Here is a 26,779-nt window from a genome sequence, read left to right as displayed (position 1 = left end):
CATTAGTTGCAGAACGCTGTTTTCCGCATAGGCTTACTGTAAGTTGTCAAGATCTCGCAAGATTCTTCGATTGCCAGGTCCAGGAGCGATTTCAGGTGTTCAGTCTATCCGGGCACGCATAGACTCAAATCTGCGTGCACAAAGCACATCCGCAAGCACCATCTTTTAGACCGTTCCTTGGCTCCGTTTATATTTGGAATTGAGAGGATCGGTTTCGCATGGTCGAGTTTGCCTACTATCTTCGTATGATGTAATTACAAAACTCGAGGACATGGGCCGGTGCAATGCAATGAATGTTGCAACAAGCAGGAGAATTGCGTGAAGGCCGCGCTGGATTACATTGAGCCAACGTGAACGGTCGAGAAGTTTCGGCTAATTTGATTTATTATCTATGATTACAACCATGGCAATAGGGCTATGATTGTTTGCAACAAAACAATGTAGGAGCGCCATGCAAGTCCCAATGCAATTCGCCAAATTATGTGCAATTGACGTTCTTAAGCGACATCATGCGCCAATCAGGTCCTTCGGCAAGCACGCAAACACCGTACTTACAATCGCCATTATAGAACTGATCACTATTAACACCCAGTTGAGCGCTTTCTCAGCCCGACCAATCTCGCTGCTAAACAGCTTAAGGTGAAATGCCAACGGCAGGATGATGCAGATGGTAAAGCAGCACACGCTGCCTAACAGCGTCATGATGCGGTCAAAACTGGGGAACACAATTGCGATGCCGACGAAAATAAGTACGGTTAGGATGCGGATAGTCGCCTTGAGGAGACCTCGGTTGAAGCCCGACATGCCAACCAGAGAGTTTGACTGCGCAAGAGCGCGGGCGTCAAGTCCGGCCAAGATCTCAATTGTGGACACAATTGGACGAGCGTTAAGCGGGACTTTTGTGAGAGGGATGATCGCGATACATATCACAATGATGAAGCTGATTGCTTTCGGGTAGCCCGCCGTGGTCAGAATATTGCTCGTGATCTCATCACGCACGGCGTCGCCGAACATTAAAATGCCAATTACGGCCATGCCGAGATCGAGGAGGAAGGTGAATGCGTACGTGATATCAACGCCGCGGCGGTACTTGTAGGGGTGTCGCATGTCGCGATAGATGTTCGGAAAAACGGAGTGACCACCCCAGGGAGACATGAGTAGGCCGAGGGAAAGAGGGATGGTAGTCCAATTGATGGGGAAAAGATACTGTGTTGCCGGTTGCCGGAGAGATCCTGGCTGTTGCGGTTTGATAAGGCCGTCGATAAAGACGCATATCACTACTGTAATGGATGTGGTCAGTATCTAGTGTAATTTCCTGTAACGAGATTAAAAGGAGGGGACAAGTAGGTATAAACGCACTGCCAAAGCATGAGAGAATGCCGAGGACGGAGGTAAAGCTCAGCAGACGAAGCGGGAGGAAGGCAAGCGGCACGAGTATGAAAGCGGCGATGATCTTCCAGGCAACGACACCCAGACCGGGAATGAGGTCGTCCAAACTATCTGCGAAGAGCACGATCAAGGCGACATTCGCACCGAGTAGCTCCAGTGTGAACAGTATGCTGACCACGACGCGTGCCCCCTGCCCGAAAGACACGTACGCGAGGTCCGCAAAAGTTATGAGCGAGCTGTCGACGTCGAGACATTTGGCGAGCAACTTGGCGGTATACTGGGTGGAAATGACGGCAAAGAGATAGAAGAGCATGCCCACAACCCAGCCGGAGTAGTGAATCGCCAAGGGCAGACTGAGCAAGCCGACGCCGATGAGGACATTGACGGAGTTGAACACTGTCTGTGGTAAGGTGGACTGCCCAACGACGACATTGTACGCGACACCGTCCTCCTCCACCGTCTTGACCAACAGAGGTTCCCTCTCCTTGTCCGGTTCGGTGATGCCTTTAGCCTGCTGTTCGTTGAACAGCTGGGCGGCGTGGCGGATGGAGGAGCGGTTCAGCTTCGAGGTGACGCTGCCGTATTGGGTTCCGTACGAGCCGCCGAATGGGCTGTCAAGCGAGGGCTCCACGCTGAAAAGACTCTCTTCGCGCGAGTAGCGCCGCCGCTGCATGCTCAGCCGGCGGGCAAGTGATGTTTCGTTCCCACCAGGAGATGTGCCGACCCCACTATCGTCAAGGGCGTTGTCGGAGCCCCGTCGCCCGCCATCATGGAAAGCCTCTCGCAGCAGCGAACGTGCCTCGTCGGGGCTGTGTTCTATATCTCGACGGGTGTATGAAGGCTCGCCGTCGGTGTCGTCTGCGAAGCGGAAGGAGGGCCGGACGGGCGTGATCTCGAAAAATCCAGCAGCACGCTGCCAGGACGAAGCGAAACGGTCGATGCTGTTGACTCCGCCAGCATGCATGAACGACTCTAGGCGCAGAGCCATGGAAGACCTGTCCGCACGGAGATTCATGTCAGACCCAAAACGGGGACGAAGAGAGAAGTCGACCGTGGCGTATCAACATACCTCCGACGACGAAGATCACCGTCTTGGATCCCGTCGTTGGGGACGGCGAGATTCGAATGCGAAACAGTCCTGCTGACATTGTCTTGGGCGTCTTCGTCAAAATGCACGGCTTGGCCGCTGCCTGTGGACGAGAAGGAAGAGTCGCGGACGAGATTCTGCTCGGGACGAGTCCGCCATGTCGAAGGCTGCTTGCCTGGGTTCGTGCTCATCACCACGAGGGAAAGCTACCCCAGACAGATCTCGAACAAAGACGAGACCAGGACGGCGCAGTGGACAAGGAAAGCAGGCAAGAACAGCAAGCAAAAGAAGGGAAAGAAATCGAAATTACATCCAGAGATAAGTGGAGTAAGGCGAGACTGCAGAAATGGAGACGGAAATTCAAAGATATCAACCCTGCTAGACTGGCTGGATGAGCCCCACTTTGGCGGCGGGCGAGCTGCCTTTAGTGAAGTGACATGACACGCCCTGACCTAAGCACAACGAGGGCGTAGCGGAGACTACTCTCCTACACGGCAATGGCAGAAGTACGAGATGGGATGAGGAAGGCGAAGAAAGTGAGTGGGACCATGTGGCGGATCGAAAGACGCGAAGCAGAGAAGAGAAGAGGAGGCGGGGATAGCTGCTTGTGCGGATAGGGTAAGCGACAGGCGGGCGGGAGGGAGAGAGGGTGGGCAAGGGAGACTCACTAGCGTTAGCCGGAGTTGCAAAGGTGGAAGTCTGTGGATATGGTGTTCTTATGGAGTACTCTCTGTACATGGGGAGGGAATGGCCATGGTAGTGAGAGTTGGCGATCAAGCTTGGTGCTGGTGGGGTGGCGGTGGCGACAAGATCGTGACGGCAGAGAGGACTGGCAGTACAAGCAGGCGCAGCACGAGGAGCATTAGCAGCCGCAGCAGCAGCAGCACAGCGCTCAGTACGCAGCAAGCGAGAGCCCGGCAGCACGTCGACGGCACCGAGGAGCCAGCGACAGCGGTCCCGCCGACACGCCTGACTCACGGGCGGTGCCGGCGCGGTCCAAGGCGTGTTTTTGCGCGACGGCGTGAGAGTGCCAGTGTGCACTAGGGAGCACCACCTGGACACAAGCAAACGGGATGGCAGCCTCACGACGAGTCGACCGTTCAGACCGAGACGAAGAAAGCCTAAGTGAGCAGATGGATTGGAAGAAAGACGTGGCCGGAGTCCTCGACGGGGAGCAGCCTTTTTTTCTCCGTCGTGGGCAACGAGGGGTGCAAGGCGAACGCATTGGACGTGGTTTTGCTTTGGCGCGACCACTCATGGCTTGCCGGGCCAGCGAGAGGAGACCTCGGCGGAGCCAACGCACTCAGCCGTTTTCGTCGCCGCCAGGCATCCGCACAAAAGGCAGAGGAATTAAAGCGGTCGTCGAGCGTGCGCAGAGTGTGTGAGTGTCTGTGAGTACGCACGAAGGCGCGTGCGTGCGAGCGCCAGGACGGGAGGGACAATGTAGAGGGAGAGAAAGCATTTCACATTCGCACCCACACGTGTGTCTCAGTGGACACATGCACGCGTGTCCGAATGGATGTGCGTGCTGTGCGAATCTGTGTGCGCCCATGGTCGAAGACAGACACACGAGCTTATACACGCAAGTGTCAGTGTTCGCGGGTGTGTATCTGCGTGTACGGGTGTAGGTGTGTATGTGTGTGGACACATGTCTCTGCATACGCCATGTGCTCGATCCATGCTGCAAAAGCAGCGCGCATACGTCCACTGAGTGCATCTGTGTAGATCGAGTTCTCTGTAAGCGTGTACTCCGTTCACGTCCATCCATTCGACTGGCCCGTCGTCCGTACCTACACCGAGTTTTTCCACGGCGCAAGCGCAGCACTGCCTGGTTCTGCAAAAACACCACAAACAAATCGACCGCTTTGTTCCCATCCCACACCCGCTGTTTTCCTCTCTCCCGCCCGTTCTTCGTCCTGCCGCCCTTCATTTCTCCTCGTGCTTTTGCCGCTCTGCTCTGTCCTCGACCGTTTCCACCTCTGGAGGCGAAGCCACCCACGTAACACAGACCCTCCCTCGACGCCGTTCCCACCCAAATTCGAAACACCACTTTTTTCGTCCTCCAAAAATTCCCCCCTTCCCTCCAACCCGCCTCCCACCCCTTCGCAAACACCTCACCATCCTCTGACCCGGTCTGCCCTTCCAGCAGCACAGCCGTAGTCATGAGTACTCCGCAGGCAAACGAGGCCGAGAAGAATATCGAGATATGGAAGATCAAGAAGCTGATCAAGCGTCTTGAGCAGGCGTACGTCGCACCACCCCACCACTGCGTTCCCCCATCTGAACACTCTTGTACACGTATGCACATGCGCACAAACATGGCCCCAATCTGTCTAACTGCACATGCGTGTGTCCTGGCCGTTCATGCGGGAGGCTAACTTGCGTTCAAAGGCGTGGCAATGGCACCAGCATGATCTCGCTCATCATTCCGCCAAAGTCGCAAATCTCACAGCAGGCAAAGATGTTGGCTGAAGAATTCGTACGTACAAGTGCCATCTGCCACTCCTCAAAATCCTGCTCCTGCTGTGTCCCCAGGCTGATGTCGAACCTCCCTCTCTCCAGGGCACGGCGTCCAACATCAAGTCCCGTGTAAATCGTCTTTCCGTCCTTTCGGCCATCACCTCGACCCAGCAGCGTCTCAAGCTCTACTCCAAGGTCCCTCCCAACGGCCTGGTGATCTACTGTGGTGAAATCATCACCAGCGAGGGGAAAGAGCGTAAGATCAACATCGACTTCGAGCCCTTCAAGCCCATCAACACCTCGCTCTACCTGTGCGACAACAAGTTCCACACAGAGGCTCTCAGCGAGCTACTGGAGTCGGACCAGAAGTTTGGCTTCATCATCATGGATGGAAACGGTGCTCTCTTCGGCACCTTGAGCGGGAACACGCGCGAGGTCGTCCAAAAGTTCTCCGTCGACCTGCCCAAGAAGCATGGTCGTGGTGGTCAGTCCGCTCTGCGTTTTGCCCGTCTACGTGAAGAAAAACGTCACAACTACGTGCGCAAGGTTGCCGAGCTGGCCGTGCAGAACTTCATCACCAACGACAAGGTCAACGTCGCCGGTCTCATTCTCGCCGGTAGCGCTGATTTTAAGAACGACCTCAACCAATCTGACATGTTTGATCAGCGTCTGCAAAGCAAGGTTATCAAGGTGGTCGACGTCTCGTATGGTGGCGAAAACGGCTTCAACCAGGCCATCGAGCTTGCCTCCGAGACGTTGTCCAACGTCAAGTTCATCCAGGAGAAGAAGTTGATCAATGCCTACTTCGATGAGATCTCCCAAGACACGGGCAAAGTCTGCTACGGCATCGACGATACTCTCAAGGCACTCGAACTCGGTGCGTGCGAGACGCTCATCGTATACGAGAACCTCGAGATCACTCGCTGGGTCTTGCGCCCCTCAGATGGCAGCTCTGACATCATTCTCCACACCACCAAGGAGCAGGAGGCTAACCGTGAGCTTTTCATGGACAAGTCCACCGGCCAGGAAATGGAGGTTGTCGAGCAGCAGCCCTTCCTCGAGTGGCTCGCCGAGAAGTACCGCGACTTCGGCGCTACCCTCGAGTTCGTATCCGACCGCTCCTCCGAGGGCAATCAGTTTGTCAAGGGATTCGGTGGTATCGGTGCCATCTTGCGTTACAAGGTCAACTTTGAGCAGCTCGCTGATGTCGATGACGAGGACGAATTCTACGATGGTACGCATGCTGCCCTTCCTTCTCCGTCGTCTACATTGATAGCTATGTTCCACTTGACCAGCAAAAGAATGAGGGGTGGAACACCAGTGTGCATATTGGGCAGTGCTAACGAGAGACTACTACAGATTGACGGTTTGGTACCCTCGCAGTAAGCGAGGCGCATACTCCTGAGACCCCTCCTCCAGGTCTTCAGACGGCGCTTCGCGAATCGCGCTCCTTGGCGAGCGCTTTCTTGGAGGCGAGCGAATCCTTGAACCACGCTGAACCGACAGCGTGCTCGTCCCGAGCTCGCTTGTAAACCGAATCAATCCATGCGCGTAGTGTTGAATTTGAGGAGGGTAAGTCAGCGCTCAGTAGTCAGCTAGAAAAAAAAAACAAAAGAGAAAAGCAAAGCCACACCGCTTGTTCGGTACCATGTGAAAGGACGGCCATTCACTTGTACAAACATATGCTAAAGTTATCAACAAGCAGGACAAAAGATCTGTGAAAGGAACAAGCGAGGATATGCTCCGATGCGAATGTGACATCGAGCGCGTGTCCTACCCCTCCGTGGAGACAATCCAGTATGAAGAGAGGCGTCTTTCCTTCGAGACAATCATCGCCTTCCTTGGGAACTGATCGACGTTGAGCCACAAACCAGATGGAGGGTTGAAATATGTCTCGGCATATCAGTCTTTCGTTTAACTAGCCCTACCCAGATTTGGTCTTTTGTCACTTGAGCGGTTGCTGCTGCACATTCATTTCCAAAGGATGAAAAATGAGAAAGTTTAAAAAACCAGAAACTATAATCCTACAATTTTTTCAAAATAGAATCGTCGTGATTTGCTGGAAAGGCACGATGGATTTGAGCGTTGAGACCGGCTTCTTCGGCAAAGCCAGCCCATGATCTAAGATGTTTCGTCAATGTGTCCATTGCTGTTGGCCATCGTGTAGCCCTAGAATCCAGTTTAATCCAGCTTTGCTTCCCTGCCTCAGATCCCCCATACTTGCACTGCCGACTTGCGAAAGGCCGCTCAAATTCAGTAAATTTGCCAGCTGCCAGTTGCCCTAATGCTCCGGCGAGTTCTGGCTCCGCACGTTCAGTTGCTGCGGCCCGCGCACTACATATAGCCTTTCCGAGGCCACAAAGGAGGTCGCTTCGCGTTCATATTGGCCGTGATTTGACAGCTCTCCATCCCTCTTCCGACATCGGTTGGCGCCCTGCTTTCTCACCATGGTGAAATTTCAGAAGTACATGTCCAGAAATTTGGCAGGCCCTAAAAGCCGAACACGCGACAAAACTCGTCTCCTCCACGAGCGAGTCCTCCTCTGTCGACAGAGAGGCCTGATAACGCGTGCGTCGGAAAAGAGAAAAATGACTTTGAAGTCGCCCAGGCTGCCACCGGGCATCGAGCAGTACGTCATGGGTGAGGACTGGTCTTCGTCACTTCGGGTAGCGTACCTAGGCCCCAAAGGCTCCTTCACCCACCAGGTAAGTAGACTAGACGCTACCAGACGCGCACGCCGCCATCGCCAACCCCTGAGCCTTAGTGCATGAAGATATATGTACAGACCTGGTTTTGAGCTATGTTGGCGGGCTAGGTCAAGAGCTTGGGGTCAAGATTGAAAACGAAAGGGGGCGGGGGAGAGAAATGTGTTCCAATGAATAAAGATCTAAAGAGAAAAAGAGAACATGCCATTCGCCCCGCAACGTCGTCGCCTATCGCGAACACGGGGTCGAAGGCTTGCTGAGAAGCTTTCTTGTTCGCCGTCAGCGTGAGCCCTAGCATAGCCGAGAGTCTCAACAGAGCATCTCAAAGCACACGCGAACAAGAGGGGAGAGGGGGTGTGGCACGTTTGGGGAGTGGCGTGAAGTGGAAACGAGTTTGTGAATATGCTGATGCCGAGACCTAGGCAGCACTGCAGGCTTTCAAAAATGAGGAGCTGGAGCCTCACGTCGACTTCCAGTCGGTCTTCATGGCGGTCCACACCGGCGCCGCAGACCGCGGCGTGATCCCGATCGAGAACAGCACCAACGGCTTCGTCGTCCAGATCCTCGACCTGTTCGCCAAGGAGCTAGACGTTTCCATCGTAGGCGAGACGTACGTGGCGGTTCAGCAGAGCTTGCTCGGCCGCCAGCGGAGACCGGCGTCCTCACCGAACGAGATCCCCGACCTGAGCCACCTGAGAACGCTGTACACGCATCCGCAGGCGTGGGGCCAATGCACGCCGTTCCTGACTCGGTACCTGCGCAACGTCGAGCGGGTGGACACGACGTCGACATCCAAGGCGGCCGAGCTGGTCTCACACGACAAGAGCGGCGAGAGCGCCGCGATCTGCTCGCCGCTGGCGGCGGACCTGTACGGCCTCGACGTGCTGGTGCCCAGCATCGAGGAGAAGAAGGGCAACACGACGCGGTTCCTGGTGCTCAGGCGGTCCGGTACACCGCTGTCGTCGCCCGAGCGCGAGACGCCCGGCTCCGGCCCCGCCCGCTACAAGACCCTCATCCTGTTCACCATCCCGCACGCCCAGCCGTCGTCGCTGGCTAACGCGCTCGCCGCCTTCGGCAAGCACGGCATCAACCTGACCAGCCTCAACTCGCGGCCCAGCGGCGACCGCAAGTGGAACTACGTCTTCTTCGCCGAGTTTTGGGGCAACATCACCGACCCAGACGTCGAGGCCGCCCTCAGGGACGTCTCCGGTGTCGTGCAGGGCTGGAAGTGGATAGGCAGCTGGCTGTCAAGAGGCGACGGCGGATAAAGACGCGCGCGCGCGACGATAGCGAAACGTGATCTCTAAATTTGTGTTGGGGCGAGCTACATGACTCTTCTAATCTTTGGTCTCCACATTACTACTATGTGGACCAGCTATGTATCAAGAGACGCATATGCAACGAGATACCAGTCTTTCCAAAGAGAACACGTACACTCGGTCACCGGCCGACCTGGCCATTCTTCTGACGTTCCCCCCCCCCCCCCCAAAAAAAATAAAAATATCGTGCTGCGCTTCTCTTTCCCGTGACGCGTGACGCCCCTGTGATCATCAGATTGCGCTGTCGTGGACGTTTTCCGTTTCAACACGTTTGCCCTCTGACCAAGACCGCGTCCCAAGAGAAAATCCCAAAGCCTAGCCGCATGGGCGAGAATGAGCGCTTCGAAGCGTAGAGCGTCCATCGTCGTCTTGTCTCGGAAGCGCCTCGAGTGTGACCTTTGCCGTGCGGTGCTGACAGCGCCCGCCACCGCACCGTTCGAATATTTCCACAGTAGAATTTATTCAGATTTTCAGTTTTGTCACAGCATTTGCACGAACGAGGAAAAGGGAGCCGAAGTAGACGAGCGCGGAGCGCACTATCAGTCCCCGTCAGAACGGACTGTGCAAGCAAGTCATGTCCCAACGACGGGGACCGTGTCTGGTGCAGCCGGAATACTTCGATCGTTCAAGGCTGATGATCACAGAATAGTACAGTCGGAGGGGCCCAGGTTTTGGCAGCGCTCGAGCAATTGACGGAGATGAGCGTCAAAAGTAAGAGGCTAGAGGAAAGCTTTATGACCCAAAAAAATATGAGAATAACACTCAACAAGAGACCTAAAATTTTTTGGTCGAGATATTACTTCTCTTCGTCCTTGCCTTGCCAGTGGGCATCATGGTGACCCTGCGTGTGTCACTGCAGAAATGTGGCCACACGTCCAGCGGCCGGCATCGTCTCCGGTGTCGTGCAGGGCTGGAAGTGGATAGGCAGCTGGCTGTCAAGAGGCGACGGCGGATAAAGACGCGCGCGCGCGACGATAGCGAAACGTGATCTCTAAATTTGTGTTGGGGCGAGCTACATGACTCTTCTAATCTTTGGTCTCCACATTACTACTATGTGGACCAGCTATGTATCAAGAGACGCATATGCAACGAGATACCAGTCTTTCCAAAGAGAACACGTACACTCGGTCACCGGCCGACCTGGCCATTCTTCTGACGTTCCCCCCCCCCCCCCCCAAAAAAAATAAAAATATCGTGCTGCGCTTCTCTTTCCCGTGACGCGTGACGCCCCTGTGATCATCAGATTGCGCTGTCGTGGACGTTTTCCGTTTCAACACGTTTGCCCTCTGACCAAGACCGCGTCCCAAGAGAAAATCCCAAAGCCTAGCCGCATGGGCGAGAATGAGCGCTTCGAAGCGTAGAGCGTCCATCGTCGTCTTGTCTCGGAAGCGCCTCGAGTGTGACCTTTGCCGTGCGGTGCTGACAGCGCCCGCCACCGCACCGTTCGAATATTTCCACAGTAGAATTTATTCAGATTTTCAGTTTTGTCACAGCATTTGCACGAACGAGGAAAAGGGAGCCGAAGTAGACGAGCGCGGAGCGCACTATCAGTCCCCGTCAGAACGGACTGTGCAAGCAAGTCATGTCCCAACGACGGGGACCGTGTCTGGTGCAGCCGGAATACTTCGATCGTTCAAGGCTGATGATCACAGAATAGTACAGTCGGAGGGGCCCAGGTTTTGGCAGCGCTCGAGCAATTGACGGAGATGAGCGTCAAAAGTAAGAGGCTAGAGGAAAGCTTTATGACCCAAAAAAATATGAGAATAACACTCAACAAGAGACCTAAAATTTTTTGGTCGAGATATTACTTCTCTTCGTCCTTGCCTTGCCAGTGGGCATCATGGTGACCCTGCGTGTGTCACTGCAGAAATGTGGCCACACGTCCAGCGGCCGGCATCGTCTGGCTCACTGCAGCACGCGTCTCCAAAAAAAAAAAAAAAGCCGAACCTTCACGAGATCGTCGCAACAGCCAGACAAACGGCTGCCGACAGGAAAAAGCGTGCGACAAAGCACAGTCAAGCCTAAGTATGCGTGTCCAACGGTCAGATGTGGAGTTATATAGACATTGAGTCAAGGTTGCGTTCAACAATCGGCCAAGTGGTCAATTGGAGATTGCAGGATCCACCTGCCCGGTGGCGCAATTGGTTAGCGCGTCTGACTGTTAGTCCTATCAGGATGAAATCAGGAGGTTGAGAGTTCAAGCCTCTCCCGGGCAGCTTCTTTTTGTCGTTGTACGACATAAAAGATTGAAAACAATCGATCGGTCGGTCGATTGGAAATCGCAAGATCTTACTTGCCCGGTGGCGCAATTGGTTAGCGCGTCTGACTGTTAGTCCCATCCGGATGAAATCAGGAGGTTGAGAGTTCAAGCCTCTCCCGGGCAGTTTCTTTTTTGCGTTTTGCACGTCATAATATTTTTTTTTGCCTTTGTGGGATGTCTCCACGAGCTCCTTCCCTTGTCATGCTCTTTTAATGAATCCGTCCGAGTGGATGCGAATCCAACGGTATAGCAAACCCCCAGCTTTTTAAGTATACGGAGATGCTCCTGCTTATGCATGATTCAGGACCAGTCAAAGATTGTATATGCCATTTCAGCGCGTGTCCACATGCCTGTGATAGTTCGCACTGTGCCTGCGGTTCCGGACAGAAGTAGGCATTGCGAAGTTCCATGTTCTGTATTCTAAGATGCAAATCTACTCATCGTGAGGCTTGATCTTCATGTTGAATCACAACCAGTCTATCCGATGCGAATGAGCTCTTCCGAAGCTTTGGGGGACCACGCGATGCAAAAGTTTTATTTCCCATCACAAAACTGCACAACAGCCCACTTCCCGCTCCAGGCCCACTTCCTTGCGTCCAACCCGCTGTCTTTGACTCCCTTCTCCCACCGCTCGTACGGGCCTGGCCCGGCTTCCAGGGCTCTGAGCTCCTCGTCCTTTCCTTGCGGTAGCCCGACCACTACATCACCCTTGCACGTCCTCAGAGCTAGGACTCGCAGCCCAGAACCAGGACCAAGCGGTCCGATAGCAGTGGAGAAAGGCGTTGTCGGGTCCCACATTGCCTGCGATTTTGTGTCAGTTGAGGACATCCTACGCCACAGCCTTGGCTTAGGTTCAGGCATCGACTTACGTCGCCGGTGAGCTTCCTGTAATTCAGGTCACCCTTGAAGATGCACAGCTCGCTCTGCTTAAGGTCTTCATGCAGACAAGGCGCTGTGCCCGGTAGGCGCCAAAAGCTCCCACCTTCCGTCCAAAACGTGTTTGGCCTTATAACCAACTTCCCTTCTGCATGGAGATTCGCCCACCGGTCGAAAAGAAATTTCAATTCATCCACTTCCTTGTCGGAAAGAGGCGGCGGCGTCTTACCTGCGTTAGTATCCTCCTCTGACAGGGTCTCGTAGAAGCCTCGGGGATCGGCCAGGGCGCCCAGCAGATCGCTGAAGTCCTTAGGGACCACGTCCGACACGAACCACGGCATGGTCTTTGGGTGCAGGACAACTGTCGTCGCGAGGCCCACAGTCAGCAAATACCCAGCTAAGACGAGGTCGACAAACAACTCGAACCCTGCGTTGTCGAGGATGAAATCAATACGGCGCTCTTTTTTCCCGCTCTTCTGGGCAGTGTAGAGGGCTTCGAAGGCGGCACCGAGGTCGTTGACGAGCACCTTGCTTCTGCTCGCGGAGCGTGCCTCGCTGCCCTGCAACTTCTGGAGGTCATCATGGGACAGATTCGTCAATAATGACAGATCAGTAGCGTTGCCCCAAAGACAAATCTCGCACATGTCTCTGAAGACAGCCTCCTCCGCGGCGGCCAGTTCCGCCTCCGTCTGCGCATGCTTGAGTGTGTGCTCCGCTTCGAGCTGCGTGACGATCTCCTTGTACTGAGCTGCGAGCTCGAGGACAGCGGCACGCGATGAGCGGAAAGTGGACATCTTGGAGGCAGCAAAAACATCGTAATCTTGCCACTTCTTGCTGAGGCGAAAGATAGCATGCATGCGTCTAGCTGTGTTCGTCAGATGAGCGTGATCAAGGCACAGGAGGACGGAAATGAAACCAAGACATGTACAAGTGCGTGCATGCTTGACTGCACCTACCTGTACAAGTAGCATTCACTGTACAGCCATGGAGCATTAAACCATTTTAGCTCGCCTCCAAACTTGGCCTCCAGCTGGCTGAGCTCCTGGTTATACTTGTCGACGTCAGGGAGGCCATCGTCGCTCAGAGGCACGAGCCTGCGGTCATGCTGTAGTTCGTACTTCAGCCCAGCGAGTTGAGCAATGATCTGCTTGCCCTCGGCCTGGACTTCAGGGTCTGTGGCCTTTGCCGTGGCTCGATGGACGTCGTCGATAGCCTGGGTCTGTTCTACGTGTCAGCGTCTCCGCTCACATTACTTCCAGAATTCACAAATGAGATTGTCCATTCACATACCAGAATAACAGGCCAACGATCTCGCGCGGACGGGTAGGCGAAGCTGTTCTTGTCGGCGGTGCTCCACGGGGCTGCAGAATTGTTAGAACACGGAACAGGCTCGAACACGTAGACGAAGGGGAATTTTTCCGTACGCGTCTGTGTCTCAAACTCCATGTCTATGTCGAGGTTTGCTTTCTCTTCACCTGCTGGCGGGGTCGAGGATTATTGGTTGGATCGTCCGAGCAGATCATCGTCAAAAAAGGCCAGCGTTAATGCGTCAGCGGTGCGACCGATGTCGGAGCGCGGGGCATTGCCCGCCGAGCGAAGCACGCTGTTTGCTCTGTTTCAGAGCAGGATGGGTTCGTTTATTTTATACCAAATTTTTTCATCTGGACACATGGCTTTACACGGTGCGATTAGCCATACGCAGAACAACGCAAAGATCGAAGAGTTGGTGCATGCGGCCGCGTATGTGGCGTTCGGCACTCCAGCCCTACGCGATCGCAGGCTTGCTCTTGGCCGCCACGATGCCCGCATCCAAGAATCAGTAAGAACACGGGCAAGGAATAAATCACGACTAGATATGCAACACCCACCACCAAAAGGCGTCTATCGCAAAGCTGCATTCCTCCTGCTGCTCCAGTCGCGTCGGCAAGATCCACGCGATCCTGCCGATCTCCACGCCAACTTTTCCTGTTCCTGACGCCAATGGCTAATCAAAGCTGGTCTGAACGTGGTGGCTGGCAACCACCCAGCCATCGCTCAACCACAGCATTTTTCGACGACAGCACATATATATGGCGACTTTGGTCGCGTCGAACCGAGCGATTTTCCATTTACTCCAAAGACTTCGGCAGTGCATCCTGACACTGTACTCCTTCTCTACCTGTTGGTGTCCGACTCACCTGTGTGCTCGCGCCCCTGACCCCAGGGTGACAGTGTTTCACACTTCCCCACATTCACCTTGTCTATAGAGTGCATTATCACCAGGCTCGTCCAATCGACGTCGCCCAAAGCCTTCGTTACCGCTAACATGGCACACGCGGCTGCTTCGGCAGACTCTCGCGCCATTCCTCATTCTCATGCGAACGCCTGCAGGAGTTCATCTCCCTCGTCGCGATCTTCGAGCCCAAGGTTTAACATCGCAGACTTCGAGCGCTCAACTCGACTGCCACATTCTGCGCTGACGGCCGCCTCCTCAAGGGAGACGTCGTATGCTTCGCAGGCGAACATCGACGACTTGGATTTTGCCAGCAGCAGCACCACTACAACCCCCGCATCTGCGAGCACCGCGCTTGGCCGTACCTACGCCAAGGGTCTGAACTCTTCCTTCCTCAAGCGATCGGCGTCGAAGCTGCTACAACGCCGTCTATCGACCTCGAACCTGCCCATCACGCCTCCGGCTTCGCAGCCCGGCTCCGGAGCCAGCTCGCCCACGAAGTCTCTGGCCAGCTTCGTTACCGGCGACAGCAGCAACACTTCCAACACATTATCCAGCAGCGCTAGCAAAGCCAGTGTTAGAGCGCGCAGTGCTTCGCGCGTCATCTTTGACAACTACTTCAACGGAGATTCGAACAGAGTGCATATCGGTGTCCTATCTCCACAGCAGCACGCGCGAACCTATTCCGTGCCTGTAGCTCCGTCGTTCTCCCGTGAGACGCTTCCCGCTCACGAGGACGGCTACGAGCCGGATTGCGAGACAAATATGAGTACATCTTCTTATACTCGCTCTCCACCGAGGATCCGCCCGCGTAGGAGTCCCACCGCGGAGAGTGGCTCCTCGACTACGTACGCCGGCAAGATTGGCGCCTGGTGGAACAGCACCAAACAGGCAACCCTTGCACCTAAGTCGTCCACTTCGGCTTCGTCCGCACCATCTGCAGCGCAGGACCCCGCGGCCGATGACCCACTGCTCAGCCTGTCCGTCACGCAGGCTCTTTTCCCCCACGGCCCTGTCGACCCCCTCAATCCGAGCTCCTTCAACGACCTACTAACTGCGGCCGAGGCAGTTATATCCACATATCAGAATGCATATGCGCAGCGCGTTGCGGAATTGTCCTTTCTCCGTTCTGAGACAGCGCTCAAACAAGATGAGCTTGAGGAGTGTGAGACCCGGGCGCAACACTTGAAGATGCAGCTCGTGGACTTGAGCGAGCAGTGCAACGCGCAGAAGGAGAAGGCAGACCTGCTTGAGGGTATGTTAAGAGATAGGGAAAGCGAGGCCGCGTCGTCGGCGGCCGTGGCGCCGGACGGCACGGCGATCTGCCAGTGTGGGAGCAGAATCAGACTGAGTGAGCAGGAAGAAGGTAAAGCAAGCAGGCAGCGGAGGGGGCCAAGTAGTCGGGCAGGTAGCGATTCCGGTTTTGAAAGTGATGGCGACAGCGTGTTCTCTGCCCATAACGAACACCAGAACGATACGGCGGCGACGGCTAAGGGCAAAATGCTTCGACAATCACCACATTCTAGTCTCCACATTGCTAATTACACATCGCATCCTGCGTATTCGAGCAGCGGCAATAGCGATCTGCGACGCGAGAACGAATTACTGCGAGCGAGGGTTTTGGAACTCGAGAGTGCCGTAGAGGGCTGTTTGGGCATGCTGTCGAACCCGCTTGCACTGTAGAGAACAGGAGTCTTCTTTCTCTTTCTTTTCTCCCGCGTTAAGTGTAGGCTGGGAATTTTCTGAGAAATTGCATATACCCCCCAAAATCAAAGGTCAAGGGCTTTATAGACATGTGTATAAACCGGGAATCAAAATATCTTGCCATGCTACAGCCATGTTCTTCTCATCTTTTCTTCTCATGCTGTGAACTTTTGGGCGATGAGGAGCTTTGTTTCTTGGGTAGAAGGAGTAACATTCGGTGAAAGTCAACCTTTTGGCAAGGGGAAAGGGATATACATCGCTTTTCGGACATAAGAACTCATTGCCTTTGGGAAGATTGCTAAATTGTTACGCTCAGGAGAATTTCGGGACCATGTCACAAAGCTGTTTTGACAGAGTCCCATCCGAGTAATCGTATGGAGAAACGGAAACACAATGCTTTTGTTGTCACCAATGATCGATCTAGTTGCTGAATGTCCGTGTCTTTCTGCTTTGTTCGTGAGCCAAGAATTCCGCTCTGGGCGTTGATTGAATGGCGAGAAGGAAATATGGAAAAGCACTGGCATTGTCTGATATGAAAGGCGCACAAATTGGCCCATGTAGATGACTTTCAAACATGAGTCTCTTGTCACAACGACTATCCAGCCGAGTGAAAGTCATTGCGCTCCATGGTTTATCATAAACGTGGATCCGCACAAGTCGCTGTGAAAACTCCGCACACAGATTTCAACAAGGCGTCGCATTTCCCACGCCTCCACCAGATAAGCTCGATCTAGAAGCCTACAGAACGCGTGTCGAAAGCCCCCATAGTCTCTCCTCGTAAGCAAGGCTAGTAAAGATATCCATGTGCCATCACGTTCACACCGTTTACCAGTGCGGCTGCGAAAAACATGACATCTCGAGGTGTTTCACGGCATGGCTTCGCGCGTCCGACTGCCGAAAACCTAGCAGCAGCTCCGTGTGCTCGTACTTGAATTGTCGTAACTGCGGCCAGCTATACTCCACCTTTCACCTAAAGAAGCAGTCGCAGAACGCACCCAGTCGTGCGGCTGGGCGGAGGGCGAGAGGCTACAAGTATTGAGCGTTCTCACCGTGACGAGCGCAAGTCGACGTCGTGAAAGCGCTGGCGGTAAGTTTGGGTGCTTGCCCTCAAGCCGGTTTACCTTTGCAGTAGGAATTGCTTCCAAAGTAACTGATGGGCGAGTATGAGAGTGGGCTTTGCTGTGAATGCAGATGGGTACGGATTCTCTTTCCTGGACTTCGCCGGGCTTGTTGTAGTGGCATAATGGACCGAAGCCTGCCTTATGATTTGGAATGAGATGTGGTCTTTGCAAATATCTACAAAACATAGAGCATATCTCTGCGCGATGATCCTTCGTGCACTAATACGAGGGTTTTCGGGTTCGAAATCAGCGATAACTTTTTCGCCTATACTGACCACTGGTGTATTGAGTCTTTATTTACACTATTATGGAGACTTTCACTCCTGTCTTCCCGATCTGTTGTGAATGTAGACAGTATCTTCGTGATTACAAGTTGTATGACATGGCCTGCGTAACACTTTGTTTGAAGGAGGTCAACGAAGCACTGTGGCCAACGTACATCGAAATATTTATCGGCGTAATGAAGGCGGCTTGCGGATTAAAAGAATTTAAGAGTGGAACTTCTGACTACATTATGTGCCGTCGTACGCTCGGTTGGAAAGAATTGCCGAAACGGTGATTGAAAAGAGAGGTGTAATGTAATTTTGGTGAGCTGCAGAGCTTAAGCCAACGCTTAGCAGCCGAGGAAAGCTACCCACATCAGCCCATATCATGTATTGACGTGTGTTTCGCTACTTTAAAATACAATACCTTTAAGTCGAGTGCTCAGGTAACAAAATGGTTCAATTCATTCGTATGCAAAGCGACAGATTTTGTAACCTTAATCCGTCAACTCGAAATTCAACGGAAGATCATACTGGGAACGGCTCGGGCGTCCACCCAAATGACGTCGTTGTGAGAACAATTGTCCTGGGATAGTGAAGCAATTACGCCTACTACAATGTAGCGCAATGCTACCATACCATACGTAGTTTTCCATGTCGCCAGGGCATTTCAAGAACGCGTATTTAAGCTACAACCAGCAAGCCTACTTTGGCAAATTGATTGTACCCCAGATTTTGATCCCTTTTCGTCCAATCGCCCGGATTTGCAGGTCCACGAATTGCCTCGGCCCACCAGCCCCAAACCCCGCGAGATCCAGGTAACGAGTCAAACATCCTCGCGTAACAGCTCGTTCTCCATGCGAGCGCTCTTCATATTGCCGCTAATCGCCGGTTTGACATGACAAGGTCTGGTCTGTTCAGATTGCCTTCGTCAGTCCTAGATCTTGTTCGGAATCACGTCGCGATCAATTCTTCAAAGTCAGGAAACCGGCAGCTCGCATCCGCAATTACATTTCCGCGCCTGAGCACCTGCATATTTTCGAACGCGAGGTTCTGCAGTCAAGAGGTTCGCGATCGAGGACCACTTTGGGACGCGAAGCAGAAACAGACGCATAGACTTAGGGATAAGATGAGCCGTGTAGAAGACCATCAGATTACGGAGAAGGGGAAGAAGTCGCCGTCGGTGCCAAAGCCAAGTTCAAGGTAAGCTCGGATTCATCGGCATTTTGACATTAACAGTGAGCGCTGACGCCAAATGATCAGTGTTGTACTAATTTCGCCAACGAACCAAGTCCTTCTACTTCACCGCGTCCAGACTTCAACGTCTTTCCCCTCCGCGCACGTATTCCCTGGAGGCAATGTGTCGGAATTCCATGACGGTAGAGCACCGGAGCCCAATGAACCAGGGCGACACGTCGATGGGCCCGCGTATAGGCTTGCAGCCATTCGCGAGACGTTTGAAGAGAGTGGCATAGCGCTCGCGCATACGAGCTCGGGCCGCCTCCTCGAGCTCAGCGAGCAGGACAGAGAGACAGGCAGGAAGCTAATACACAGTGGCAAGGTGCCATTTAGGCAATGGTTGTCCGAGAAGGGTGGGACGCCTGATGTTGATGGTTTGATCCCCTTCACACGCTGGATCACCCCAATTGGCCCTCCCAAGCGCTTTACTACGCAGATGTATCTATATTTCCTGCCTACTGCATCTCGTGTGCTTGATCGAACCCCACTGTCTAGCACGGAGGAGACGCTGATTCCGACGCCGACACCAGACGGAGGTGTCGAGCACACCGCAGCGCAGTTTTTACCTCCTCAGAAGTGGATCGAACTTGCGAGCTCCGGCAAGATCATCATGTTCCCGCCGCAGTTTTTCCTGCTCAGCATGGTTGCGCAGTTCCTGAAGCCGTCGCCGTCGCTGAGTATCTCTGAGCTAGAGCAACAACGCGCCCAGCTGCGGGAGTTTGCAAGGGGAGGTGACCCACTATGGTCTGAAGTTTGCATCAGTCCCGCTGCGCTGATTGGTAAGTTGGGCGATGGTAGGACGGTAATGGCATTGGATAACCCAGGTGAGGGTTTGGAGAAGAAGGGCAGACGGGGAACGAAGGAATACGTGATCATCACGGAATTTAGCAAGGGAGGGCCGAGGAGGCTGCAATTGAAGACGAGAAAAGAGGTCATGCAAGACTTGAAAGACGATGTCAAGAACAGCGGGACTGCATATAGTCATCATTTGCAACATATTCAGACGAAGAATACACGGGAGAAATTGTAGTAGACTTGTGTAGAATAGACTACATATATATGCACAAGTTCGTTGCTTTCTGGCCGCTCCAATACATCGCCATTCCGCCGCCGCCGTCATTTTGATTGGGTTCCGCGAACTCGAGAGGTAAGTTGAAGAGACTTGATGAAGTCGATAGGATCCCAGCATTTCACGTGACCTGAAGTCCTGTTCTCCCCGCCTTGCCTGATTCGCCTTAGTGGATTTGTCGCACACAGAATTTCCAACGTCAACGAGGATCAAATTCGTGACAACGACCAAAAAACCCAGGGCAGCTCACACACACACCCACACACGAAAGCTCCGACACTCTCTAAGCCCCAGTCAAAATGGAGAACGAACGTACGTCGCCCGGAAGGAAAGCTGGATAAGATGAAGAAGAATAAGCAGGGAAGAGATATTGACTTTTTTTGTCTCGCAGGCGGTGAACTCGTCGACATTTACGTCCCACGCAAGTGCTCGGCCACCAACCGCATCATCACCGCAAAGGACCATGCCAGCGTGCAGATCAGCATTGCCAAGGGTACGCCACTTCTCTCTGCACGATTCCGTTCCTCCCCTTTGTCAATCGAGCAGGAGTTGAGAATGGAAGAAAGGGCACAGAGCCAGAGCCGGCTGACGCAAGGACACAGTTGATGAGAACGGCCGCGCGACCGGCGAGACCCAGATGTACGCCCTGTGCGGCTTCGTGCGGGGAATGGGCGAGGGCGACGACGCGCTAAACAGGCTGGCACAGAAGGACGGCTTCCTCAAGAACGTGTGGAGCGCGAGCCGCTAAGCGTAGCGGCGCTCGAGCAGGCACTGTTTCGATGTACGAAGGGTCCGGAGGTGAGTCTTTTTTTCTTTTTTGTTCCTTAGGATCGGCGTAAAGAGAAGGGGAGCCAAGCGCGGAGCGTAGTTCTTGCTAATCGAGATGACAGTCCTTGTTTTCCATCACGGTTTTTTACGCGGACAATCTGAGCTTTTTGACAATGCATTGTCTTGTCTTTTCATCATCATCACGGGGGCTGGGAAACGGATTACTCGATAGAGAAAAAGACAAGCGCCCGGTCGTAGCATGGTCGCTGTTGGCGTGATGAACGGCTCAGGCAGGAAGATCGAACAAACCACAGAAGAGATACGAGAAAAGAACAAAATTCACGATCTCAACCCTCCCAAAGAATATCGCTTTTGCCTTTTTGCCCTTTGCAATCGCAAAAATCTGCCCTATCCCGTTACTCCTTTCCTGTGACACTTGACCCAACGCGCATATTCAAGGCTTCCTCAGGTTCCGCTCCATATCTGACGAAGTAAAGTATTCGACGCAAGATCGACGGCGTGACCGACCGTCGTGTCGGGAACTTCGCCTCTGAAAGTCTGCGCCGGTTGAGACTCGCGGCCGCGGAACAGATACGGGCGATACAGCTTTCAAACCTGTGAGCATCCTAGCAAAGCAGACTTGCTTGTGAAATCAGTCCGACAGCTCCGATAGTGCAAGCATACGAGATTTTTTTTTCTGGCTTCTCGAATTGGCCGTACAGGCTCATATAAAATTACAATCGTAAAGAATACAAAGGCACAATGGGTATCTCATATATAACGCGCACACAATGAACAAGCCAGCCGTGTACAGATCACCGCTCGGGCTCCACGAGCCGAACCCTCTTCCCTTCCTCACCTAGCAGACCTCTCGCTCCTTTCACGGCCCCGCTCTCTCTGACTCTCCTGCCGTCGCCTTTGACGCTGCCCATCGCATTTTTCGCCTTTTCCTCTTCCATTCGCTTGACAAGTTCGCTCCTGTACATCCCGCGCACGCATGCACACCCGCACCCGGCCGTTGCGCAACGTCCGCCAAGCTCGGGAACATTCGGCTGCGTCTGTAGACACGCGGCGTGGGCGCCGTGGCCGCAGGTGAGGCAGAACTGCCAAAGCGACGGGTGCTCGAGCTTTGGCTCGTCGTTACCCGAGGCGTTCGGAACAGGCGCCGATGGTGAGGGCGATGAAGACGTTGGAGGCTTGACGGACGCGCTGAAGTCCAACCTGCCATTGGCGCAGATGCGGATGGCTGGTACTTTGGCGTCCTCCATCTTCCTTGCGCGCTTCGTCATCGTGAACGGGGAGTACTTCTGCCAACATACTGGGCACAGGTCGTGACCCTTGTTACACTTTTCGCATTTGCGCGTTGCCGAGCTGACTGGTTTGTTGCATTTGGCGCACACGAGCTCGACAGTCGAGCTCCGCAGAAGATGATCCTGGAAAGCGCCGAGGTGAGGGTATACTAGATTTCGTAGCATCACCAAAGATGTAAAGAGCATACACTTCTCCAGCTGCTCCTGATAAGCCATGCAGACGGCCTCCACCTGAAGGGGATGGATATCGAAGCGTGCAAGATGTACAAGGTGACCTGAGAGGATGGCGTGTATTTCGTCCGTCTCCAGGCCCACTTCGACTTTGCAATAGTGGGCATATTCTTGCAAAATATGTCGTGTTTGCGCCAAGCGCGTCTGTCCAGCGACTTCATACTCGTGAGCGGCCAGACTGGCGCTGTTCGGCAGGAATGGCGAGAGCAGCATCATCAGGTGGACGATCTGCTGGGCATCGGGTACAAGCGCCGTGTGGTACATGAACAATTTTTGCAGCATTTTGCCAGCTGTTATTGGATACGTGCGGCTGAGAGAGATGCCCGGCGGCCTCTCAAAGTCGTCAAGGATCAAATCCTTGGAGTTCATGTTGACAACGGGCCGTACAGCTGGTGCGGCAATGCGCGCCCGCTGTTTAGCATCATGGCGAGGGATGTCACTACGTTTGGGTGGTTCCACGGAACGTGGGTCAGTTGCATCTCCAAGTATCTGCGCCGGAAATAGCGACGGATTGAGCGCCTTCGTACCGAGGGGGCTTTCAGATAGTTGTAGTGAATCGAAGCTCCCGTTGAAGACATCTCCCTTAGAACTTCCAGACTGACTTGCTTCCTCGCCTGACTGACCAAAACTATCAGTGGCGCTGCGCTCGTGAGTCTGTTCGGCAGGTAGAAGATCTTCCGGGATACTACTCATGCTCAGCTGCCGGTCGCGGAGGCTGTTCATAGATTGCGCCAACGAGTGCTCATTCTTTGACTCGGAAGACGAAGGGAACATTGCAAAGCTGTCGTCGGAATTGTGCCTATACATGGGCGGTGGTATGTTGACGGCCGGGCTAGAATCTTTACGAGGCGTGTCGAGGTCGAGAAGTGCCTTTGGCTGGGCTCGCCAGTTAGCAATCTGTGCCTTGCGCTCGTTGATGTCGTTTGTGTTGAACCAGCTTGTCCCTGCTTCAAGGTTCTCGCGGCGTTGCCTCTTCTGTGCGGTGGCCGCAGTCGAAATTTGCGCCGCTTGGTGCATGCCTGACGAACCTCCAGAAACAACGGAGGGTGGGAGGGACAATTGATCATCGTGCGGCGGCTCAGGGATATTGTGATGCAAATTCGACGAGTGAGAACTGTTCGCGGACACATGCGGTTTCGCGAGCGGCGTAGGCATATTACTGTCACTTTCTACAACATGGCCGTCTGGAATGGCGGCTCGACTCGTATCAGCAACGGCAGCAGAGCCGGACGCAAAGAGAGTATCTTCGCCGTCGAAAACAGGGAATGAAATGTCAGGCAGGGTAAGGAACGGATCTTCAGGCTGTTCTGCTTTAGACAGCCTAGCTCGCCGGCGCTGCTCGCCGTTTGTGAGCACTTCCCGTTGCAATACTGCGCCTACGCCCATCCAAACCTGTGCTGCGCGATGATTTCCCGCTCGATCTGCATAGTTTGCATTCTGCTCGAACGGCTTTGAGACGTTCTTGTAGCTCTCCACAGTCGGCTTATCTGGCAGTGCGGCTGTCTTATACTTTTGGGCCAGAAACAAAAACGTGTTGATATCGCTAGATCCAGGCAGAGGACCACGCAGCGCGGTCTGGTGCGGTAGCGTGTTGTCCTTAACCTGGCTCAGAGTGGCATCAAGTTCGGCCAGCGTATCCTTGTCTAAGGACGGCGGTGTGCCTGCCAAGGATTTGGAGCTGCGGTTGCTCAGTGTCCTCTCATGGTGCCTGGGCTGATAGGACGAGGAGAGAAAAGTATCATCTATGGAATCATCTGCACTGCTCCGGCTGAGCTCCGGCACGCCTGTCTTGGGCATGACTCGCCTTGCAGCAGGATTCGGAGCGTCCGGGAGGGAAAGCTCCATATCAGAACGTCTGCGACGCGTGCGCTTCTGACCGAACGCGACCATCTCGCCCGTTGGAGAGATTGCGAATGTCGACAATGGTCTGCGATCGATCGTCTTTGGCGCATACTTGACGTCTGTTTGGTAAAATTCACCTTCGCGGCCCACGCTCCACAGCAGGTCGATCGAGTGCCACAGCATGTCGGTCGGGGCGGTGCGCGAGGTATAGACCTCACGGAAGGGGATATAGGGTCGGCGAAAGTCCCACAGGTGAATCACCGGGTGCTTCTCGTCGTAAGAGGTCACCACCTGGGTCGCCTGCCAGGAGCCCCGGCCGTGCTCGTCCCCAGACCAACAGGGAGGTCTCCAGCGCGCATTGGTGACCGTGTACGGGGTTCGCAACGTCCAGGCTGGCTTTTGTCGTTTGTGATCGGACGAGAAGTCCCAGATCTTCAACATTCCATAGGATCTGTTCCCGGACATGCGGTCCTGACCTGCGCTGAGCAGATGCTTGCCGTCTGGGTGCCAGTCGACAGAGGTGCAGCCTCCATCGTGAGCGTTGTTAATCTTCAATTTGGCTGCCTTTGGGCTTCGATAGTCCCATCGCTGGACGGCGCCAGAGTCGGTGCCCAACGCGAATTCTAGACCGTCTGATGGTGACCATCTGACGTCCCGAACAGCATCGCTTTGGCCACTATACTTAGCGCGCGCAGTGATCGACGCAACCTCGGGCCTCATGTCGCGCAAATCCCAAAATCTGACGGAGCCATCGTGGCTAGCGGAAAGGAGCAGCGCACCGTGGTGAGGGCTAAAGGCGACTCGGTGAACTTGCCGATGGTGCTCATGCAGTCTTGAAACTTCGATGCCAGGTCGGACGAGGTCGTATATGACGACCTTCCCATTGGTCGCTGCACACGCAATGAAGTTGGAATAGGGACCGTGGGACCATTTGACGTCGTGGATGTCCAGGTTGTCGCGATGCCGGGTAGCGTTATGCCTGTCGTGGCTGTACAATGCTTCGCGGATGTTGAGATCCTCGGAACAGGTGGTTCCATTGACACGGACCGTCTCGAGTATCTCTCGTCCTGCGAGAATGGCATGTGTCCGATCCTGATTGATGTCCAACGCCGCGATCTCGGCGGTTACCTTAGCCTTAAATTTGGCATACTGTGATGTGAGAGGGCTGTAGCTGCATTGAATAACGTCAGCATGCTTTCTCTTGCTCAATTACATGCTCGGGCCCTGACGAGTCGCGCTCGTGCTTCGTGCAGGAGCAAATGGCAGCAGTAACATCATCGTCATCGTAATCACCACCGACATGATCGTCAGCATGCGCGCTAGGACTCCTTGCCCTGAGAGGCTTGGGCAAGGTCAGACGTCTGGAGGAAAAAAAAATTCTACACCGCCATTATACTCATGCACGAAAATGCAGCATCCGTCAAGAATCAGGATAGAGAGTTGACCAGTTGAAGCACGGCAAGGGTCTTTTGTTTAGGAAGCTTACCCAGGTAACTGCGGGAAGGCTGCCGCCCTTCCTCCCTCCCGACCCGGCTGGGCGGTTGCAGGTCGCGAGCCGTAGGTGGTGAATGACTGGGTAACGAATCTGGTAAATGCACTGCGCTTTGGTTCTGGCAGAGGGGGTGGAGGAGGGATGACTGGGGGCGCCGCGACAGAGGGCGTGATGTTTGGGATCCGCCTCGGATGTTGTTCTGCCATTGATGCAGCAAAACGCGAGACGGAGGACAACAGAAAGGAAGACAGACAAAACACGAGTGGGCTCGTGCCGCTTCAAACGACTTTTGGCCAACCCGTTTACGGGTTCAGCATGGTTGCTTCCAATGAGAAGTTGGGGGGGAGGGGAAAAAAGGCTCTCCAGCAGTAAGGTCGGATATCTAGCGCCAAGACCAGGCAAGGAACTGAAACTCAAGGACAGAGGAATGCAGCAGCCGATGCAGGTCGGAGCTGTGCCGAATGGCAAGCATGCAACACAGAATAGAAAGCAGCGGGGACGTAGTCTCAGACAGGAGAATGCTGAAGGATCATGCCGGGTGCTTGGGGTGATGAGGGAATCCCAAAATCCCAAGCTTCCAGGCCCGGCTCGCCGGGGCAGCGTTCGCAACGAGCCGGGGCAAATGAGAAGCGAGGTGAATGGATGGAGTGGCGCAAGTTTGGGCTCGTCTGCGGATCGGAGGGCGGACTTTTTGCTTCAGATGGATGGACAACAGGTGCGTGATGGCGATGCAGGTCGTGCAGCTGAAGAGTAGGTGAGCAAGTGTGGAGCGAGAGCCTGAGCGAGCTTAGCACCGCGGCGGCGGGCAGACAGTGTTCCCCGCTAAGGCCGCTGTCGGCGGCCCGATTGGCCACGCAGCCGTGGGTTTGGTGTGCTGGATCCAGCCAGAGATGCTGACTGTGTATTCGGACAGCCAGAACCTACCTGGGGCGGGAGTTCGTCGAGACGGCAACAGACTGCACGCCTGCTGGCGCCGTCCGTCCGTCTGCCGGACAGGTGTCGAGCGGTCTCCGGCTAAGCGATGCGCGAGGGAAGGACGAACGCAAGGACAGGGAACGCACGAGGCCAACAGATTGGACGCAAGGCGAGACACAGCGCCGCCAATCGTCAACGACGACACGTGCCGCAGCGATTGAAAGGCCGGGTGTGGTAATGGTTGCGCGTGCGAGCACTGTGTGTACGTACCGAGTGCGTGTTCGTGTGACTGCGAGCCGGCGAGCGTAGCGGAATCATGTCAGCCGGGCAGCCGTCACGCGCAGACACTCGGGGACACCCACTTGTTCTACGTTCAGACGTGAGAGGAAGACAAAATCAAGCTTAGGCTCGCACATGTACGCGGCTGGCGGACGCTGTCTTCCTGCCAGCTGTCACGGCGGCGACAGCAGACCGATCGCTTGGCGAGCCCGTCTTACACGCCAAACCGCGGCGAAGA

General features: G+C 54.4%; 8 protein-coding genes and 2 non-coding genes across 13 annotated transcripts; 7 read left to right on the top strand and 3 right to left on the bottom strand.

The window, feature by feature from the left end:
- Positions 1 to 328: 328 nt before the first annotated feature.
- PV09_07770 (uncharacterized protein) lies at positions 329 to 3,215 on the bottom strand. The gene is made up of 3 exons (XM_016361581.1): positions 2,459 to 3,215; positions 1,360 to 2,384; positions 329 to 1,280 (listed from the first exon to the last, which is right to left on the bottom strand). Exons 1-3 carry the CDS (start codon positions 2,665 to 2,667, stop codon positions 508 to 510), a joined length of 2,007 nt encoding a protein of 668 aa, XP_016210660.1. The 5' UTR covers positions 2,668 to 3,215; the 3' UTR covers positions 329 to 507.
- A 1,036-nt stretch (positions 3,216 to 4,251) lies between these two features.
- Positions 4,252 to 7,175, top strand: PV09_07769. Of its 2 annotated transcripts, XM_016361580.1 has the most exons (5): positions 4,252 to 4,721; positions 4,868 to 4,955; positions 5,039 to 6,170; positions 6,296 to 6,508; positions 6,642 to 7,175. In XM_016361580.1, the coding sequence occupies exons 1-4, from the start codon at positions 4,639 to 4,641 to the stop codon at positions 6,298 to 6,300; spliced, it is 1,308 nt and encodes a 435-aa protein (XP_016210659.1). In that variant the 5' UTR covers positions 4,252 to 4,638; the 3' UTR covers positions 6,301 to 6,508; positions 6,642 to 7,175. The 2 variants fall into 2 exon arrangements, with proteins under 2 accessions (XP_016210659.1, XP_016210658.1); XM_016361579.1 differs by having other exon boundaries at positions 6,296 to 7,175.
- A 143-nt stretch (positions 7,176 to 7,318) lies between these two features.
- On the top strand, positions 7,319 to 9,096 carry PV09_07768. Of its 2 annotated transcripts, none has more exons than XM_016361577.1 (2): positions 7,319 to 7,641; positions 8,064 to 9,096. In XM_016361577.1, the coding sequence occupies exons 1-2, from the start codon at positions 7,384 to 7,386 to the stop codon at positions 8,907 to 8,909; spliced, it is 1,104 nt and encodes a 367-aa protein (XP_016210656.1). In that variant the 5' UTR covers positions 7,319 to 7,383; the 3' UTR covers positions 8,910 to 9,096. The 2 variants fall into 2 exon arrangements, with proteins under 2 accessions (XP_016210656.1, XP_016210657.1); XM_016361578.1 differs by having other exon boundaries at positions 7,701 to 9,096.
- A 1,990-nt stretch (positions 9,097 to 11,086) lies between these two features.
- PV09_07767 lies at positions 11,087 to 11,176 on the top strand. The gene has a single exon. It is a non-coding gene; the product is annotated as a tRNA-Asn (tRNA).
- A 78-nt stretch (positions 11,177 to 11,254) lies between these two features.
- Positions 11,255 to 11,344, top strand: PV09_07766. The gene has a single exon. It is a non-coding gene; the product is annotated as a tRNA-Asn (tRNA).
- A 96-nt stretch (positions 11,345 to 11,440) lies between these two features.
- Positions 11,441 to 13,681, bottom strand: PV09_07765 (uncharacterized protein). The gene is made up of 5 exons (XM_016361576.1): positions 13,521 to 13,681; positions 13,387 to 13,457; positions 13,053 to 13,315; positions 12,090 to 12,957; positions 11,441 to 12,021 (listed from the first exon to the last, which is right to left on the bottom strand). Exons 1-5 carry the CDS (start codon positions 13,540 to 13,542, stop codon positions 11,755 to 11,757), a joined length of 1,491 nt encoding a protein of 496 aa, XP_016210655.1. The 5' UTR covers positions 13,543 to 13,681; the 3' UTR covers positions 11,441 to 11,754.
- Positions 13,676 to 16,421, top strand: PV09_07764 (uncharacterized protein). Its single transcript, XM_016361575.1, has one exon. It carries the CDS (start codon positions 14,402 to 14,404, stop codon positions 15,989 to 15,991), a length of 1,590 nt encoding a protein of 529 aa, XP_016210654.1. The 5' UTR covers positions 13,676 to 14,401; the 3' UTR covers positions 15,992 to 16,421.
- Positions 16,422 to 17,968: 1,547 nt separating this feature from the next.
- On the top strand, positions 17,969 to 19,720 carry PV09_07763. Of its 2 annotated transcripts, XM_016361573.1 has the most exons (3): positions 17,969 to 18,214; positions 18,303 to 18,599; positions 18,660 to 19,720. In XM_016361573.1, exons 1-3 carry the CDS (start codon positions 18,051 to 18,053, stop codon positions 19,663 to 19,665), a joined length of 1,467 nt encoding a protein of 488 aa, XP_016210652.1. In that variant the 5' UTR covers positions 17,969 to 18,050; the 3' UTR covers positions 19,666 to 19,720. The 2 variants fall into 2 exon arrangements, with proteins under 2 accessions (XP_016210652.1, XP_016210653.1); XM_016361574.1 differs by having other exon boundaries at positions 17,969 to 18,599.
- Positions 19,721 to 19,894: 174 nt separating this feature from the next.
- On the top strand, positions 19,895 to 21,279 carry PV09_07762 (40S ribosomal protein S21). Its single transcript, XM_016361572.1, has 4 exons — positions 19,895 to 20,016; positions 20,096 to 20,197; positions 20,307 to 20,502; positions 20,595 to 21,279. Exons 1-3 carry the CDS (start codon positions 20,004 to 20,006, stop codon positions 20,450 to 20,452), a joined length of 261 nt encoding a protein of 86 aa, XP_016210651.1. The 5' UTR covers positions 19,895 to 20,003; the 3' UTR covers positions 20,453 to 20,502; positions 20,595 to 21,279.
- PV09_07761 (uncharacterized protein) lies at positions 21,172 to 26,090 on the bottom strand. The gene is made up of 2 exons (XM_016361571.1): positions 25,342 to 26,090; positions 21,172 to 25,026 (listed from the first exon to the last, which is right to left on the bottom strand). The coding sequence occupies exons 1-2, from the start codon at positions 25,551 to 25,553 to the stop codon at positions 21,288 to 21,290; spliced, it is 3,951 nt and encodes a 1,316-aa protein (XP_016210650.1). The 5' UTR covers positions 25,554 to 26,090; the 3' UTR covers positions 21,172 to 21,287.
- Positions 26,091 to 26,779: the final 689 nt, after the last annotated feature.

This window comes from Verruconis gallopava (assembly GCF_000836295.1).
Source record: "Verruconis gallopava strain CBS 43764 unplaced genomic scaffold supercont1.32, whole genome shotgun sequence".
Taxonomy (NCBI): Eukaryota; Fungi; Ascomycota; class Dothideomycetes; order Venturiales; family Sympoventuriaceae; genus Verruconis; species Verruconis gallopava.
Note: the sequence above shows the minus strand (reverse complement) of the source record. Positions and strands in the feature narration are given on the sequence as shown.